The sequence below is a fragment of the Pogona vitticeps genome, chromosome 8 (genome assembly GCF_051106095.1).
Source record: "Pogona vitticeps strain Pit_001003342236 chromosome 8, PviZW2.1, whole genome shotgun sequence".
Taxonomy (NCBI): Eukaryota; Metazoa; Chordata; class Lepidosauria; order Squamata; family Agamidae; genus Pogona; species Pogona vitticeps.
Window position 1 is genome coordinate 26946406 of NC_135790.1, and position 15440 is coordinate 26961845.

Below are 15440 nucleotides of genomic sequence, written 5' to 3' on the forward strand. Positions count from 1 at the left end.
CTGTTCTGTTGTTAAGTTTAAACACATAACTCACCACTGCTCTCAAATAATCCAGATGTTCTGGCTCAGGGGCAGTTTCATTCCATTCTAGACTGATGAAGAGGAATACAAGCTATTTATAAATTAAATACATTTTTCCAGTTATGGGTAAGGCTCATAAAGTGGATCCTAAAGTGGACATTAACAGTCCACAGAATTAAGGACAAGCATTTTAGTCACACCAGACATTAGGTAAGGTGGTGTTGAATGACTCCTATGAACTATTAACTGGCTAATCTACTGATTTAAAGCAATGGTCCCCAACCTTTTCCAAACCATGGACCAGTTGGAAGAGCGGGGCACTCCCATGCTCATGGGCGGGCGGGCCGCACACATGCATTGGTGGGCAGAGGCGCTCATGTGCAGGTGGGTGGAATGCTCTCATGAGTGGGCGGGACACTCTCACACGCATGCACGGGCAGCATCTGTGTGGGTGGGTGTGCATGTGGGGGGAGTGCTGCAGGGAGATCTGTCTCCACGGCCCGGTCCTGCCAAGGCCATGGCACAGTACCGGGTCACGGACCGGGGGTTGGGGACCCCGGATTTAAAGTGTGCATTTCTCCTCTGCCCACCAGGGCTCCCCAAGTTATGACACAGACAGTTTAAAATTGGGAAGAAACTAAGGATCCATACAATGCATCTATACAATACATTGTGTGCACAATACAGTTACCATATTATTTAGGAAGACTAAATTTAAAAAATCTCAAGTGCTAAAATATACCACAGCTTCTATAGTGTAAACTGAAATTACTGCAATTTTGAGCTTTCCATTTAAACAAAGGGGTACATATCCCACTGCTGCCATAATGCTGAACGCACTCTAAGCCTTTATCAGGGAAATAACAATCCTCCTGCCAAGAAAGGATAAACAGAGCTGGAGCAATTTCTCAAACTGGTAGGTGAAGAATGCCATATTTCACAGCCAAACATACCAGCTCAATACAGATCTGAGATGGCCTCTCCTTCTAACTACCAACATAAAAACAGACATATACATGTCTGGACTCCATTGCACAAACATTTTCATAATGTTAAAAAAGTACTATTGCATAAATTATATCAGCACAAGACAAGACAATCATAACTGGACTGATTTCAGAATACAAAGAAAGCAAATTAAAATCACCTAATTTAGAGCTAATCAATTAAAATCAAGAGGCTTTTGTTCCCAACGCAGTGTTCCCACAAATTTCGTAATTTCTGGCAAGTTTTGGTTGGGTCTATCCAAGAGAGAGAACAATGGAAGTCAAAAACTAAATTCTCAAACACCTGAAGAATGAGATGCACCATTAAAACCACATAATGAGTATTATGAACAAAAACAGCATGCATCTCAAGGGAAGAAATGCTACAACAGAAAGCATTATACCCTTTTGGGGTATTGCAAACAACACCAACATGTGATGCTACCTCACAGTGTCATGTGTGCTGGTCTACTGCAACAACTATTTAAGGCAGATTAGTAAACATGTGCCAAAATCTTATGCCTGTCTTTGAAAGGAAGTGAGTTTAGACAGAAAAATTAGATTATAAGGATACTAGATCTCCTGACAAAGAAGCTTTTGAAAAGTGAATTTAGTACATTTCCCTCCTCAAATGAGGAACAGAACAGTCTTGATTTCAGAGGCCAGTGTCTCATTTTCCAGAGAGAAAATGTCCTTCTTAGTCTCCTAACATCATACAAACATACATAAAATAAATTGTAAGGTATTCTCTACAACAGTGGTCCCCAACCTTGGGCCTCCAGATGTTCTTGGACTACAACTTCCAGAAGCCTTCACCACCACCTCTGCTGGCCAGGATTTCTGGGAGTTGAAGTCCAAGAACATCTGGAGGCCCAAGGTTGGGGACCACTGCTCTACAAGACTGTTCTTGAAGCCCCCCGATCTGTACTGCCTATCTGATCTTCCCTATAAACTCTAGGCTAAACATACTTTAAAAAAACCACTTCTCACATGACAATCTCATTCATTTTATTCTCTTTTGAGGAAAGGACACAGTGATGTTTCAGTCATACTACCTAAGTGCAATCCATTACTTAGACTATAGGACAATGAAAAAGCAAATGAGAAGCATTAATTGCAGCTTCTAGTTAGGTAGCAAACCTGAATAGTTATTCACTGTAACTGTGTCTTTGCCACAAGATTTGGTCTGAAGTCACTAAAAGCTTGTTTCAAAATTAGTGATCAGGGTGGAGAATTAGTCCCCTACAAGGGTATCTTAGCCCCTCACAAATAGCCCCAAATGTTGGAAGCAGGCTGTACGTTTTTCAGTTCTGATTTAATATGTAGAGACCGAGACAAAGAAATGGCTGCACAGCACTGCTGTAACAGAAGGATACTGCATGTGTACAAGACCCATCCTGCTGATATCAGTTCAACTCTTGCCCTTCGAAGTAAGTGCTGAATAGTCATGCATAAACATTCTATGTCAACATTTATAAGCCTCGTCCAGCTTCAGAGCCTGCATTACAGAGTAATCAGTTTTTAAAAATAGATACACAACGGAACTACATTCGACTAAACTTGCAGCACAGGAAGTGAATGAAATTCCACTTTGCTCATATTGACAGCCACATAAGTTACCTTCCCGAGAAATACAGAGCAACCAAGATATAAAATGAAACATCCATAGTTACTAACTTATTTAGAGAACTACCTAGACACATTTTAGAGCCATCCAACTGTACGGCCATCGAATGCCAGTCTGCAGAGTCGGCTAGCATTGACAGTGATTTTGTGGACAGATTACCATGGCACATACATGAGAAAGGAAGCGAAAATAATAATTAGATGTAGCAAACCAATTATTAAAAGAGGAACCTGAACAAGACTGCCTTCTAACATTTTGAAAAAGTCTAGAAGGTGACTCCACGACTATTTTGTTTTCAAACTTAACACAGATCTCAACTGGGGGAAACTACAGCCGTTAGAATCAAAGAAGTTTGACAGCAACATTTAAATCACCACATTTCAAAATAAAATTGAGAGACTGAGGAACATATGTTTTTAAGAACTTGCACTATTTTTTAACCTCTAGTGTGTGCATAAAAAGTGTTTCTGGACGGGAATCAGCAACTAGAATCAGTTTACTCTTATCTACATACACTCTGATCAAATTAATGTATAGTTTCTGAGGAAATAACAGAAACAATCATTTGTTTACAATGATCTCCATATAGCAAGCCATAATCAGCACTACCAACAACACTTAAAAAAATCAATTATGTCATAGCTGGTTTGATTTTTAATGTTGTTGCCCTCAGAATTCTACACTTCCTGACATCGCTTTAAAGAATGCTGGGCCATTCTGACCTTCATTTTACTTCCCTGAGTTTTTATTTTCTTGTCATGTTTTCTCTTCTTTCTGCAGTCATGAGGAAGGCGAAGATTAAAATTAAAGCTAGGATTCCCAGGATTTTCCACAGGCGCCTTAAGAATATACTCATCCCCACCTTAATTTGAGCACTACAGATCACAACTGAAGTGCATTTTCTGTGAAGCAATGGCTCCATTTAGGCAGCAAGCTGTTCACGTTCCTATGGAGCAACCTGGCATGCAAGGATGGTTTTTCACGGGCAGCTTTTGAATTTTCTCTAAGATACTCTAATTGAAATGCAGAAGTAGGCTCCACAAGTTTTCGACATTCTGAAGTGCAAGTTTCATTTCAAGAAAGCGCAGGAGACTCTTTCACGCCAAGCTTTGATCGGCTGCCTTTACAATACCTTCTCGTATTTTCTTAAGCAACTCCCTACTTCAAAAATGAGACAAAATTATCAATACTGAGCCTGCTTCTGCACTTTGCAGGCTTGAATGCTTTACAGTAGACTAAAAATTATAGCTATTTTGACTTCAAACCCAGCATTTAAGATAATAAAGCCTTCTGCAATAGCAGTTTCCTTCCTCAGCGAGCCTGTCAGCATTTCAGAGGCTATGCACATTTCAGACACAGAAAGATACTTAATATCTGCAGCTTTTCCTGTATGGATTTGTTCCTCTATGCCCTCAGGGTAATGATGAGTATGAAATCTTGCTGAGACAGCAGCCCCACAAGCCCTGTTGCAAGGAGAGACTACAAATGTTCCAAGCTCAACACTTCGGTTGCCATTTAAATTTAGAGCGCCAGGTAACTGCTCTTCATAGGCCAGGCCACCCTATTTCCATAACAGGCCAGGGGAAAGGCTTGATTTAGGAGTCCTGGGACAGAACATCCTTACAGCCGTTAAATCACTTAACAAGCACTTTCACCTTTGTCACAGATAGACTACAGCTTGAACGGCTGGATTTTTGCTCCTCAATCTCTCTATAGGGACGGTAGATTTATGAAAATATATAGTCTATGTTTCCAGATAAGTAATATTCAAGAAATCTCATAAGTCTGATTGTTACTGCAGAGGTTAGTGGATGCAAATGTCCTTTGGAAATCAGCTGGGTGTGTGTGGAATTAATTTATGGGTGAAATTAGCTGCTTGATACACTGTGTGATCAATTTTGATCACTGACACTGTACATGTTAGATGGCTTCTTTCTTCACTTCGGCCTCTTAGTCCTTGACCTAGCAAGAAACTGGGAACACCGAGGCTGTAGGAAAACACCTCGCTTGCAGGTTGCAAATGCTTAACAATATTAATTTAATGCCACACAACAGTAACAAGGCCTTCCTCTCAGTCCCACCACCCTCACAGGTGCCCTTGGTGGGGATACGGAAGAAGGCCTTCTCTGACACTGCTCCCAGACTCTGGAACTCCCTCCCACAGGAAGCAAGGCTGGCCCCATTTTTGCTCTCCTTCCGCAGGCAGGCAAAGCCCTTTCTCTTCAGGCAAGCTTGACTGGTGGTCTGAGAGGGGTTTTAAATGGACTGTTGTGCTCTGTTGTTTTAAATATGTTTTAATGTTTATCTTAGTTACCATTTTAATATAATATAATTATTTTTAAATATTTATACATTTACTGCAAAAACTTCCCTGTTTCAACCACCACTGCACCTATTCTGTGCTCTTCACTGACACTGCTCAAGACGGCAGATAGTTTACTAAAGCCAAAATCTACTCTTCAGTACCACATGCCTACAAGACAGATCAAAGCATAATATGTTAGGAAGACTTTAAACAGCTGCATAGATGAGAGCAAATTCAGATAACACCCCCCCAAAGCCTCTAAGCAAGACAGGGGTGTGGTGCATGGGGGGGGCATTTACATAGGAAAGGTACCAAAAACAACAACAAACCACCTCAGTATAAGCCAACTGCCACTTGCACTGAATTTCTTCACATTGGTTTTATCACATGAAGTTACAAAAATGCAATGCACTAAGAAAGGAACCTTATCTCTTGAATTTACAGAATACAGTACTGGAAAGCAGAACCTACATGGTTTAAAAACCAACAGGGTATGCCTTCTGAATAGATAATGATGGAAACACAAACTGAGGAAATAAGCAATTGCTAACCGCCCAGAGTAGACCTTTGGTCTAGATGGGTGGGATGGAAATCCAATCAATTAATCAATCAATCAATTTTATTTTTTAGAATCCAGAATCTTACCTAGCACCCTACAAAAAAAGAGAGGGATGCAATGTTAACACTGTTAAATTTGCCTCCAGTCTCCTTTTTGGAAGCAGAACTGGCTGCTCTACTGTTTAGAGGCAGTTTTTGGAAAACAATTTGGCCTGCCAAGTTGCTTTGCACACAACACAAACACAGTCTTCTTCCCACATACTTTCTAGCCACAATCTGGCACTACAGGCAGATCCCGCGTATCACTCTACTGTTTGCTGTTACCTCCAACTATTCACTTTCATCCTCATTCTCTTTTGGGACCAGCTCATTGAGAACCTGTGTGTCCTATCAGACAAGAGTACAAGAAACTGAATTCAAATCCTTCCTTGCTCACAGTAACTTTCTGGAGGGCAAAGGCAAGCCACTTGAACATCTCACATACCCCAAAAACCCTGTCATGGTTGCCAGAACATAAAAGCAACCTGACAGCACACAAGGTTTTAAAATGTTCTGCACTTGGCAGAGCCTTCCATATGGCGTCTACAGGGTGACAGAAAAAGGGAGAGGTTCAGCAGTGCACCCATGTTCTTGGAACTCTTTTTCAAAAGAAATAGACATAGCTTCTTTGTTGGCATTTAAATAAACCTTTAAACGTTATTTATTTCAATCTGCCTTTGCTTAAAACTGTAAAGTATTAGACTACTGCTGTTTTTAGATTTTGTAACCTGACCATTTTCTCAGTATTTTTAAAAAAACCCTCTTCCTCAGTTTTAATTATCTTTTGCAAGTCACCTAGGGAGAGCTTTGCTCTGAACAGAGAATTCAAGTACATCAAACAAAGTCAATTCCTCTGGTCTGCAATGTGGCAAAACTATTTGATATGTTGCACACAAAATTACTAAGATTATACATACAGTTATGATGTAAAATACATATAGAACCCGAGCCAGCATAGGTTAAATATTACTGCTATAGTACAAATACTATATTACAGTATTAACTAGTTTGTGAGCTCAGTGTATTTCTGCAAACCTAACTCACACATCTGCCAAAGTGTTAAACATCCTCCAAATTTCTTCCTGCTTTTGTCTCCAACTCATAATGTGAAATTATAATATTGACACAGACATTTTGGTGAAAAACAGTAAATGCAACTGTCAACCCAACAGTCATGACAGAGAAACATTGTGTACAGAACATAACCAGGAGTGTGCAAAACAAAGGATCTACTAATACAAAGGACTTTTGCAGTATTGCCCTCTCATTTGCCATTAACATTTTAATTATTCCAAGCAAAAAGCAACACATAATTGCATTACCTAGGCTGTGAATTCTCCTCATACATCCTCTCTTTTCCTTCTTTAAAGAGGCTGATGGTTTGTTTTGTCTTTTTCATCAGATTTTCCATGAAGACCCTAAAGTATTCGTTCTCTCCCAGGATCTCCATCTTTCCCTCATAGCGGGACAGGATGGTTCGCAGATGCTGATAAGTGTCAGGAAGCAGGTCCAGAATGTACGGTGGGCTGTTTTTCAGTGCCAACTTAGGATTCTGACACAAACGCACAACCTACAAAAAGCATAAGACGCAGCAGCGTTAAATCTATGATTCTACCTGAAAATTCAATAAGCAGATTAATAATCAAGAGGTCAGGACAGTTAACTTAATTTCCAGAATTAAGCTGGAAACTAAAAGGCTATTCACACCAGCTCTACAGCTACACAAGGTTAACCCTGTAATTTGAAATAAGAAGTATCTTTCTAAGTTGTCTATCTGCTGCAATGCTACTGTTTCCTACAAGCAATCAAGAGTGGTGCATGCTTTTTTAGCAAGTAATTAGAGGGCCCTGAAAGAAGGAAGGATACTCTCGCCATTCCACTAATCAGGCACATGGAAGGCTCAGTTGTTTTCTCTCCAACTCTTAAAAACTCATCAGTTCTCTGACTTTCTAAGAAGAAAGGAAGCATCAACTGGCGGTATACATGACCAATCAATGGCCAACGTAACGCAAATGGCATTCAGTAAAGTAGAAATGCTGAATGGTCAGGGAAGTGAAAGAAAGCCAGAGAACATACCGAGCATGAGGTGAACAGAGATAGAATCAATAATCACAAAATGTATGTGCCCATCTCCTATGGTTATCTTAAAGGTCTCCCAGATATAATACATTTTTGGATATACGATCAAAGTTGTTACACTCTTATGTCTAAGTTGGGGAATACAGTGTCATCGCTTAACAGCAAATCTCCTAACTGTAAGAAGTAAAATCACATCTATGTCCTTTACAAAATTTATAAGACTTATAAACATAAAAATAAATCCAAAATGAGGTTATATATTTGAAAGCAATCTCTTATCAAAATCTTTGAGTGCACACAAGAGAAAGATTTTGATTTGCAGACAGCTTCAGAAAAGTATTCCTGTTACATGATCTGCTGAGGAAACATCACATGGAAGACTATCTCATCACATGTTTTTTCTGATAATCTGAAAGAGCTATCTCATATTAACTCAATCGTTTTCCCAGCCATCAGAAGTAAGGAGGTACATGATGGCAACAGAATATAATTAAAACATATTTCTGCTACAGTAAGAAAAATGTAAATGATACTCCATAAGCAAGCATATGATCCTCTAGCTCACTGTTGACTCTGTTTGGTGAGTGCACAAACTATTTTGTCCTACTGTGCAGAAGCTATGTGACCTATACACATAGCTATGTGACTTATACAGTAATTATGCGCTGTCCAGTCAATTCTGACTTACTGCAAACATTTTCAGGGTTACCCAGGTAGAATGTACTCAAAAGCAGCTTACCATTCCTTTCCTCCAAGGATGCCCTGGGACTGTGCAGCTTGCCCAAGGCCACCCAGGTTGGCTTTTCTTGGGGTGCAGAGTAGGGAACTGAACCCTCAGCCTCTGTAGCAAGATACCTAACTCACTAAGCTATCCAGCCAGACTACACTTCTTTATACTGATCATAAATATAAAGTAGAAACAAGCAAACACAAACTGCCACTTTATGTTACAGATCTATGTGTGCAGATAGCACTCAGCATCCAAACTAGCAAAAATGAGAAGTGACTGTAAGAAACAAATATATATTCATTCATATAAAATATGATAGAAAAACATTTGTTTTAAAAGGATGCAACTAAGCCACATCCAGAACACTGCATTATTTTAAGATACAGCCAATTCCATTTTTGAATACAGATCAGTATCAAAACAGCAGCTTCTTCATCTCCCCATGGTGAAAGGATTTACTGACTTAGATTAATTACCCAAAAGTGCTGCTTAGAAGTTACTGACACATTAATTCACACAATCTATCCACTATCACCAGCCACAAAACTCTGGGAAAAAAGTAATCTGCTCGGAATTTTTGGTCATTCACAAAAAGAGCAGTTACCACACTGGCCAAGACTTGCACTTATTACTATGAATGGATTCTAACTCGTGTCTTACTGAGAAATGTCAGCGAGCATGCCTCCTAATCATCATTTGTTCCTCAGCAGGAAAAATCGACTTTCAGCCACCTCCTTGGTATTTTCAGAAGCAGAGGTCAGATATTGGTTCTTTAAAGAAAACACATGCTGCTGAGTGTGATCAGATACCTCCACATGGAACAGTGATTCCTCTGCAAACTTCAGTGTGGGACTTCATCTAGCAGCAGATGTCACAGCCACAACATCTGGTCCAGTTTTGAACTTCATATGTTTCTTCCCCATTGCAAGCACTGGAGACTAAAATGTAGTCTGCCTTCTCCAATGCTTGCACACTTTTGTGGCTCATTGGCTGGCTCTAGTAATTGCTCAATTGTGAATTCCTCACAGATTACATGGGCCTGCGTGCCTCTCCTTAGTTCTGTTCTTCTCATACAAGACAAGTTTCATACAATCAACAGAACATTGCATTTCTTGAAAGCACCTCTCCTTCCATATACACACACATGCATGTAATGATATACAGTGGTGCCTCGCTAGACGATGATAATCCGTTCCACTGAAATCGCTGTTTAGCGAAATCATTGTCTAGCGAAAAGCATTTCCCCATTGGAATGCATTGAAACCTGTTTAATGCATTCCAATGGGGAAGAATCATCATTGTCTAGCGAAGATCGGCCATAGGAAAGCTGATTTGCGAACCGCCGATCAACTGTTTAAATCGCTGTCTTGCAAAGCTTAGGTCCCCAAAACACCTGTTTTGCGAGCGCGGAGGAAGCTGTCAAAATCGTCGTCTAGTGAAAATCAGTTTGCGAACCAGGGACCAAACATTGTCCAGCGAAATTCCCCCATTGGAATCACTATTTTGCGAATCGCTATAGCGATCACAAAAAGTCAATGTCTAGAGAAAAAACTGTCATGTGGGGTAACTGTCTAGCGAGGCACACTGTATGTGAAATGCTATAATCCAAAGAAACTGTGACAGCATCAAGGCCTACTCTTTGGGGTGAAAGAAAAATCCACTGGAATATTTCTTCGGCTCTGCAACATGCACTGCCCTTCCAACACAGATGGAGAAACAGAGAACAGTCAAGCCAATCATGTTCTGGCAGGAGGATGCAAGGATGTCACCACCATATATCAGGCTTCACAAAAGATGAAAAGAAGCTGGAGACTTCTAATGTATACTAAAAAGTGCACTAACTCATCTTTTTGCAAATATGCTTTGTAATTTTAATACTTCATAACACATGACTGACTGTCTCTAAGAAAAACCGGGCCAGATATAATGCGAAATAGCACAGGCCAAAAGTTAAGTCATAACCAGATATATATATATAGGCTATTAAGACTTTTTATGAAGAACAAATTTCAGAAGTCAAATTCTCATTGCCTCTAGAAATCAGAGTACCCAGAATAAATATCACCCTGGCAATAGTTAACAGTCCAGAAAGGTAGTAAAAAGCTTTTAACAAATTAATTATCCTGGTGCCATCAGACTCTCTGTCCCAGAAAAGATGAATCCTTGCTCCTTGAAGACATTCAAGGGACAGCCATTCACCTTTCAAACAGGTGAAATAAGGTATCCTCCAAAAATTTGAAACATGGGAGATGCAGGGACCTCCTACAGAATGAATAACTGAAAAACACCAGTATGTCAAAACCCAAACGTCTCGTCTATATTCTAGATAGTCCATGAATCCCACTGACAGAAAACCAGCCCCTTTTCCACCCCTGTTGTAAGGAGTTTCTGATCCCATTTTATATTATCTTTTGGATCCCCTTTTGGATTATTATCCAAACTGAACACCAGTTGTTCATGAAACAAGCCAACTTCAGAAACTATGGCTTGAATCTAGTTTGTTCCTGCTTACCACAATTAAGACTTTTCAGTGGGTTCAGGTAAGTCAGCAAGCAATAGTTTATAAATTCTTCATTATAGTTTAACGTCCTTTCCAAACCAGACCAAAGCAGCTGTCTTGATTATCCGGTAAAGATAGGAAAACATCAGTCTTTCATTTAGGTCCCTTCATGTGCAGTTGACGAACACCACCACTACTAAAAATAACATTCACGATTTTGAGAAATCAGTACTGCACAAGCAAATACAATCCTTCTTTTTCCTTGGCTCCTTAACAGAGTACTGTTAAAGAACACATTATGTCACAAAAATATACTACCTCCTGCTAAAGTATTGAAAAGTGTATTGAATGTTATGCTATATGCCTGAATACAACAGAAGAAAACAACTTGTAAAGCAAAGCAAAGAAAAACAGTTCCTCTTACATTATCTGCAGGCGGAATTAAGACAACTTGTTTTGCTATGCCATCCTGCAAACAGGCAAAGTGCAACAAGCATTTACAGTGGTGCCTCGCTTAACGGGCGCTCCGTTTAGTGATGAAACTGCATAGCGATGAACTTTTTGCGATCGCAAAAGCGATCACATTGCGATATTTCTTGACGAGGATAATCCGTTCCAGCAAAATCGCTGTAGAGCAAAATCCTCGTCAAGCGAAATAAAAAAGCCCATTGAAAAGCATTGAAAACCGCTCAATGCGTTCCAAAGGGCTAAATACTTCAGCGTCCAGAGAGGATCCTCCATAGGGCGGCCATTTTCCGATGCCTGTGCAGCGAAAAATCCGTCCTAAAGCACAGCGGGGAGCCATTTTACACAGCGGGCGGCCATTTTGAAACCCGACGATCAGTTGTTCTGATCGTCGTAATGCAAAGAATCAGTTCCCGAAACAGGGAACCGATCGTCGGGAAGCGAATTTTGCCCACTAAAACATCATTTTGCGATCGCAAAAACCTCATCGTCAAGCGGATTCGTCATTTAACGAGGTAATCGTTAAGTGAGGCACCACTGTGTACAGAGTATTTCTCAGAGGCCTCTGCGTTGGGATTGCAATATTTGCATCTGCCACTGTATGTGACACATAATTTTGGTCAACTATTGTCAGCATTTAGCAGACCACATAATACATGGCTAGGGAACCTGTAACCCTGGGCCAGATACTGCTGAACTCCTAACCCCATCAGCTTCACCCAGTCTAGTCAATAGTGAGGTGTGATAAGAGCACATAATCAACATGTGCATGGCCAAAAATTCCCCACTGATATATAAGATTCTTGCGTTATCAACTGACACCTACACAAATAACACAATTATCACACTGTGTATACGATCTGATTACACCAGCTTGACTTTTTCAAATCTCTAACAGTGCTTAGGGACTAGAATAATAATCATGTGCTGTCAAGCCAATTCTGACTTATTGGTGACCCTTCTCGGGGTTTTCAAAGTAGAGAGTACTCAGAAGTAGTTTCCATTCCCTTTTTCTGGGGGCGTCCTGGGACTGTGCAACTTTTACCCAAGCCTACCCAGGCTGGCTCTACTCCGAGGAGGCATAATGAAGATTCTAACTCCCAAGCTTGGGCTCCACAGCCAGATATCTAAACCACAGAGCTATCCATGAGATAATTTCATTTGAAAATACAAAAATCCACTAACCTATGCATGCATATTTTCAAAAGCCAAAGGCACAGCCCTGAAATTTGACAAAGCATACCACATTATATACATTAGTGTTTTGACATTTATCACTCAATCCCAAAATGTCTGCTTGTAAATTCCAAGGATACTATCTACCTCATCTAATCCATGCAGTTCACATTTTCTAGAAACATGAATTTACAAAGCTGTCACTTCTACTGAAACTGTGAAATTAATTATAAAATTGCTTTAATGTGAGTGTTGACCAAGACTCTATCCTGATGTGTCACTAAATTAGTTCCAAGTGTAAAAAGAGAAAAACAAAAACATAAAAGTCAGCTTTCGCAACAAAAATCTATGGCAGATTTGAAAATAATATCAAAAGAAAGAGGAGGAAATGGGATGCATAAATAACCAACCATTTCAAACTCAAAAGGCCCTGCAATGAAAGCAAGAATTTGACAAAGTAGATGTAATAGTTGAGTTCCAGGTAAGAACTTGCAACTTGTTCATTAGAGTGAAAACAAAATGATAAACTTCAAAGTCTTATATTTCCTTTATTTCACAATTTGGAACTTGATGGCATCAATTGCATTATATTAATAAAAAATAACTTTACTCTACAAACAAGAACTGGGGGCAACCTTAGCTTCCCCAACATTCGAAACAACCAACAGGAAATTAAAACATGACAGAACAGCCTAAAACATGTAAGACTGTCGGTTCATGTACACACCCACTGTTAGAAACATTGGCCAAAATCCTCTTGCCCAACTTTACACCACATAATTGTGATTAGGCCATCAGCCCCAAGAATTTGGTGGAAATTCAAATGGTCTTGTCCCCAACCACCCCTCTCTGGGAACCCTAGGGATTTCTTGCATTCTAAGGAAGCTTTTGAGAGCTAAAGAACAAGGACAGCAATTTTAATGCCCAAAAATCACCATTGCTGGTCCCTGGGAAGAGGACAGGAAACTTTTAATCCCTACAAATGACTGTAGTTGATGACATAATCACAAATGTACCATGTAGAGTTGTACAATGCGATTCTAGCCATTAAGGGCCATTTTAAGCATCCTCCTAGCATTGTGCTGTTCAGTAAGGTGAACCCACAGCCCAAGTCGGAGCCAACCTCTGTTACAGTTTCTCACAAGGAAGCTTGGGAACAGCAGTTTTGAGAGAAGATTAGAAATTTCCAAACAAATAATCCTCACTCTGAAAAGACTATATTTACCAGGTCTCATTGAAGCCACAACAGCTGAACAGGATGAAAACCAGATTAAAATGCATTCATGGTATAAACATTGCCTTCATGTCTGTTCCCTTTTTGATCTTTTCTTCCCAGGCATTGGGGATCCCAGAGCCTGCAAAAATGTTTCTTCAGCACATTAAATGTTTAAATGTCTGCCCATTGTGCTTGTGGATATAATCCTACAACCTGCCAGAAGCAAGCCATATTTGGGTTACCAACAGTAGCATCTCTTGGTCATGTCAGCTTGACGGAAAAACTCAGCCAGCAAAAAGGGAATTGTCAGGGTGCCAGAAATACTGTACTTCCCATTTTTATTAAGCAACACAAAGCAGCTGGGATGGCAATCATTCTCACTACTGAACAAATTCTTTTCTAGTCTAGGTAAGCAAACAGACATGCATAAAACTTCCATTCAAAAATGCTATTCGCACATGCAGGAAAGCAGGTGCAAAAAATGCATCCTGCATTTTGCATAGCTATGCTGCGAAACTATATTTCATAGGTACCACCTTTATTCTTTACTTAATAGATCACTGTGGGCCTTGAGAAATGAACTTTCAGCATTTTCAAATTATTGTTAGGAGAAACCTACCCAGATCAGGAATGGAAATACCCTGACCATCCAAGATGCTTTGGACTTCAATTCTAGAAGACCCTGCCTAGCACACACATTGACAAAGTACTAGAGAATTCTATTCCAAAGATCTGGAGATTTAAATATTCCCCAATCATAAAATCTGTGGTCAGTTTTCACTCACAGAAGTGAACATTACAATTGTCCAACAATCAATGGTTGTTGTGGGTTTTTCGGGCTCTTTGGCTGTGTTCTGAAGGTTGTTCTTCCTGACGTTTCGCCAGTCTCTGTGGCCGGCATCTTCAGAGGACTGGAGTAGGAACTCTGTCCATGCTCTGTTGCTCTTTGTTGGATAGTTGAGTAATTCTAGCTGTGTCAACAGCTTTTGTCCTTTTCAGGAGATAGGGTGATCAGCGTGTTTTTGTTGTGATAAGGGGGGAGAACTTATCTCTCACTGTGATTGATGGGTGTCGTTAGCTACTCTTTTTTGTGCAACGGTCCCTGATCCTTGTGGCTGGGTAGAGTTCATTGACCTTTTGCACGCTGTATCAGGAAGAACAACCTTCAGAACACGGCCAAAGAGCCTGAAAAACCCACAACAACCATCAGATCACGCCGTGAAAGCCTTCAAGAATACAGTACATTGTCCAACAATCCATAAAAATCCATCTTGTTCTTATCTTCACCTATCTAAGTGGAAAGCAGAATTCTAGTAACAGGCTTTAGTGCTCAAATTCAGCTTGTAGTGCAGTTCAGTTAACTCTCAATTGAAGATGAGATTTCAACATTAAGGTAAATCAGTCAACAGCTGACAATGCTTCTCTAAACAGAAGCATTTCCTTATGATGCAGATATATCAGTAACCTCTGCACTAGGTTCAGGGTAGGGGACAAGAGAATGAGGATGAGAAGTCCTACAGTACTTGGAAGCACATCCCCTCTCATTCCACATGAAACCGACTCTTCAGGAAAACTTGCGAAACTCAAGTGATTAAGACTACAGTCCAAGGGCCGTGTATACCAAACTCTATATTGTTTACTTACTAGGAAGTACATATAGATGGAGTGGCATGTCATGAATGATAAAGAATTAGATACCATAAAATGTTACTTGAGAACTATTCCAAATAGTATTGAC

At 40.1% G+C, this 15440-nt stretch overlaps 1 protein-coding gene across 1 annotated transcript in view; it reads right to left on the bottom strand.

Annotated features, from left to right (window-relative positions):
• Nucleotides 1-15440, bottom strand: part of CBL (Cbl proto-oncogene) — a 43799-nt gene that overhangs the window by 24124 nt on the left and 4235 nt on the right. The window contains exon 2 of the mRNA XM_072979273.2: nucleotides 6859-7106. Coding sequence (XP_072835374.2) covers nucleotides 6859-7106 — 248 coding nt within the window. The remainder of the gene's footprint in view (nucleotides 1-6858; nucleotides 7107-15440) is intronic.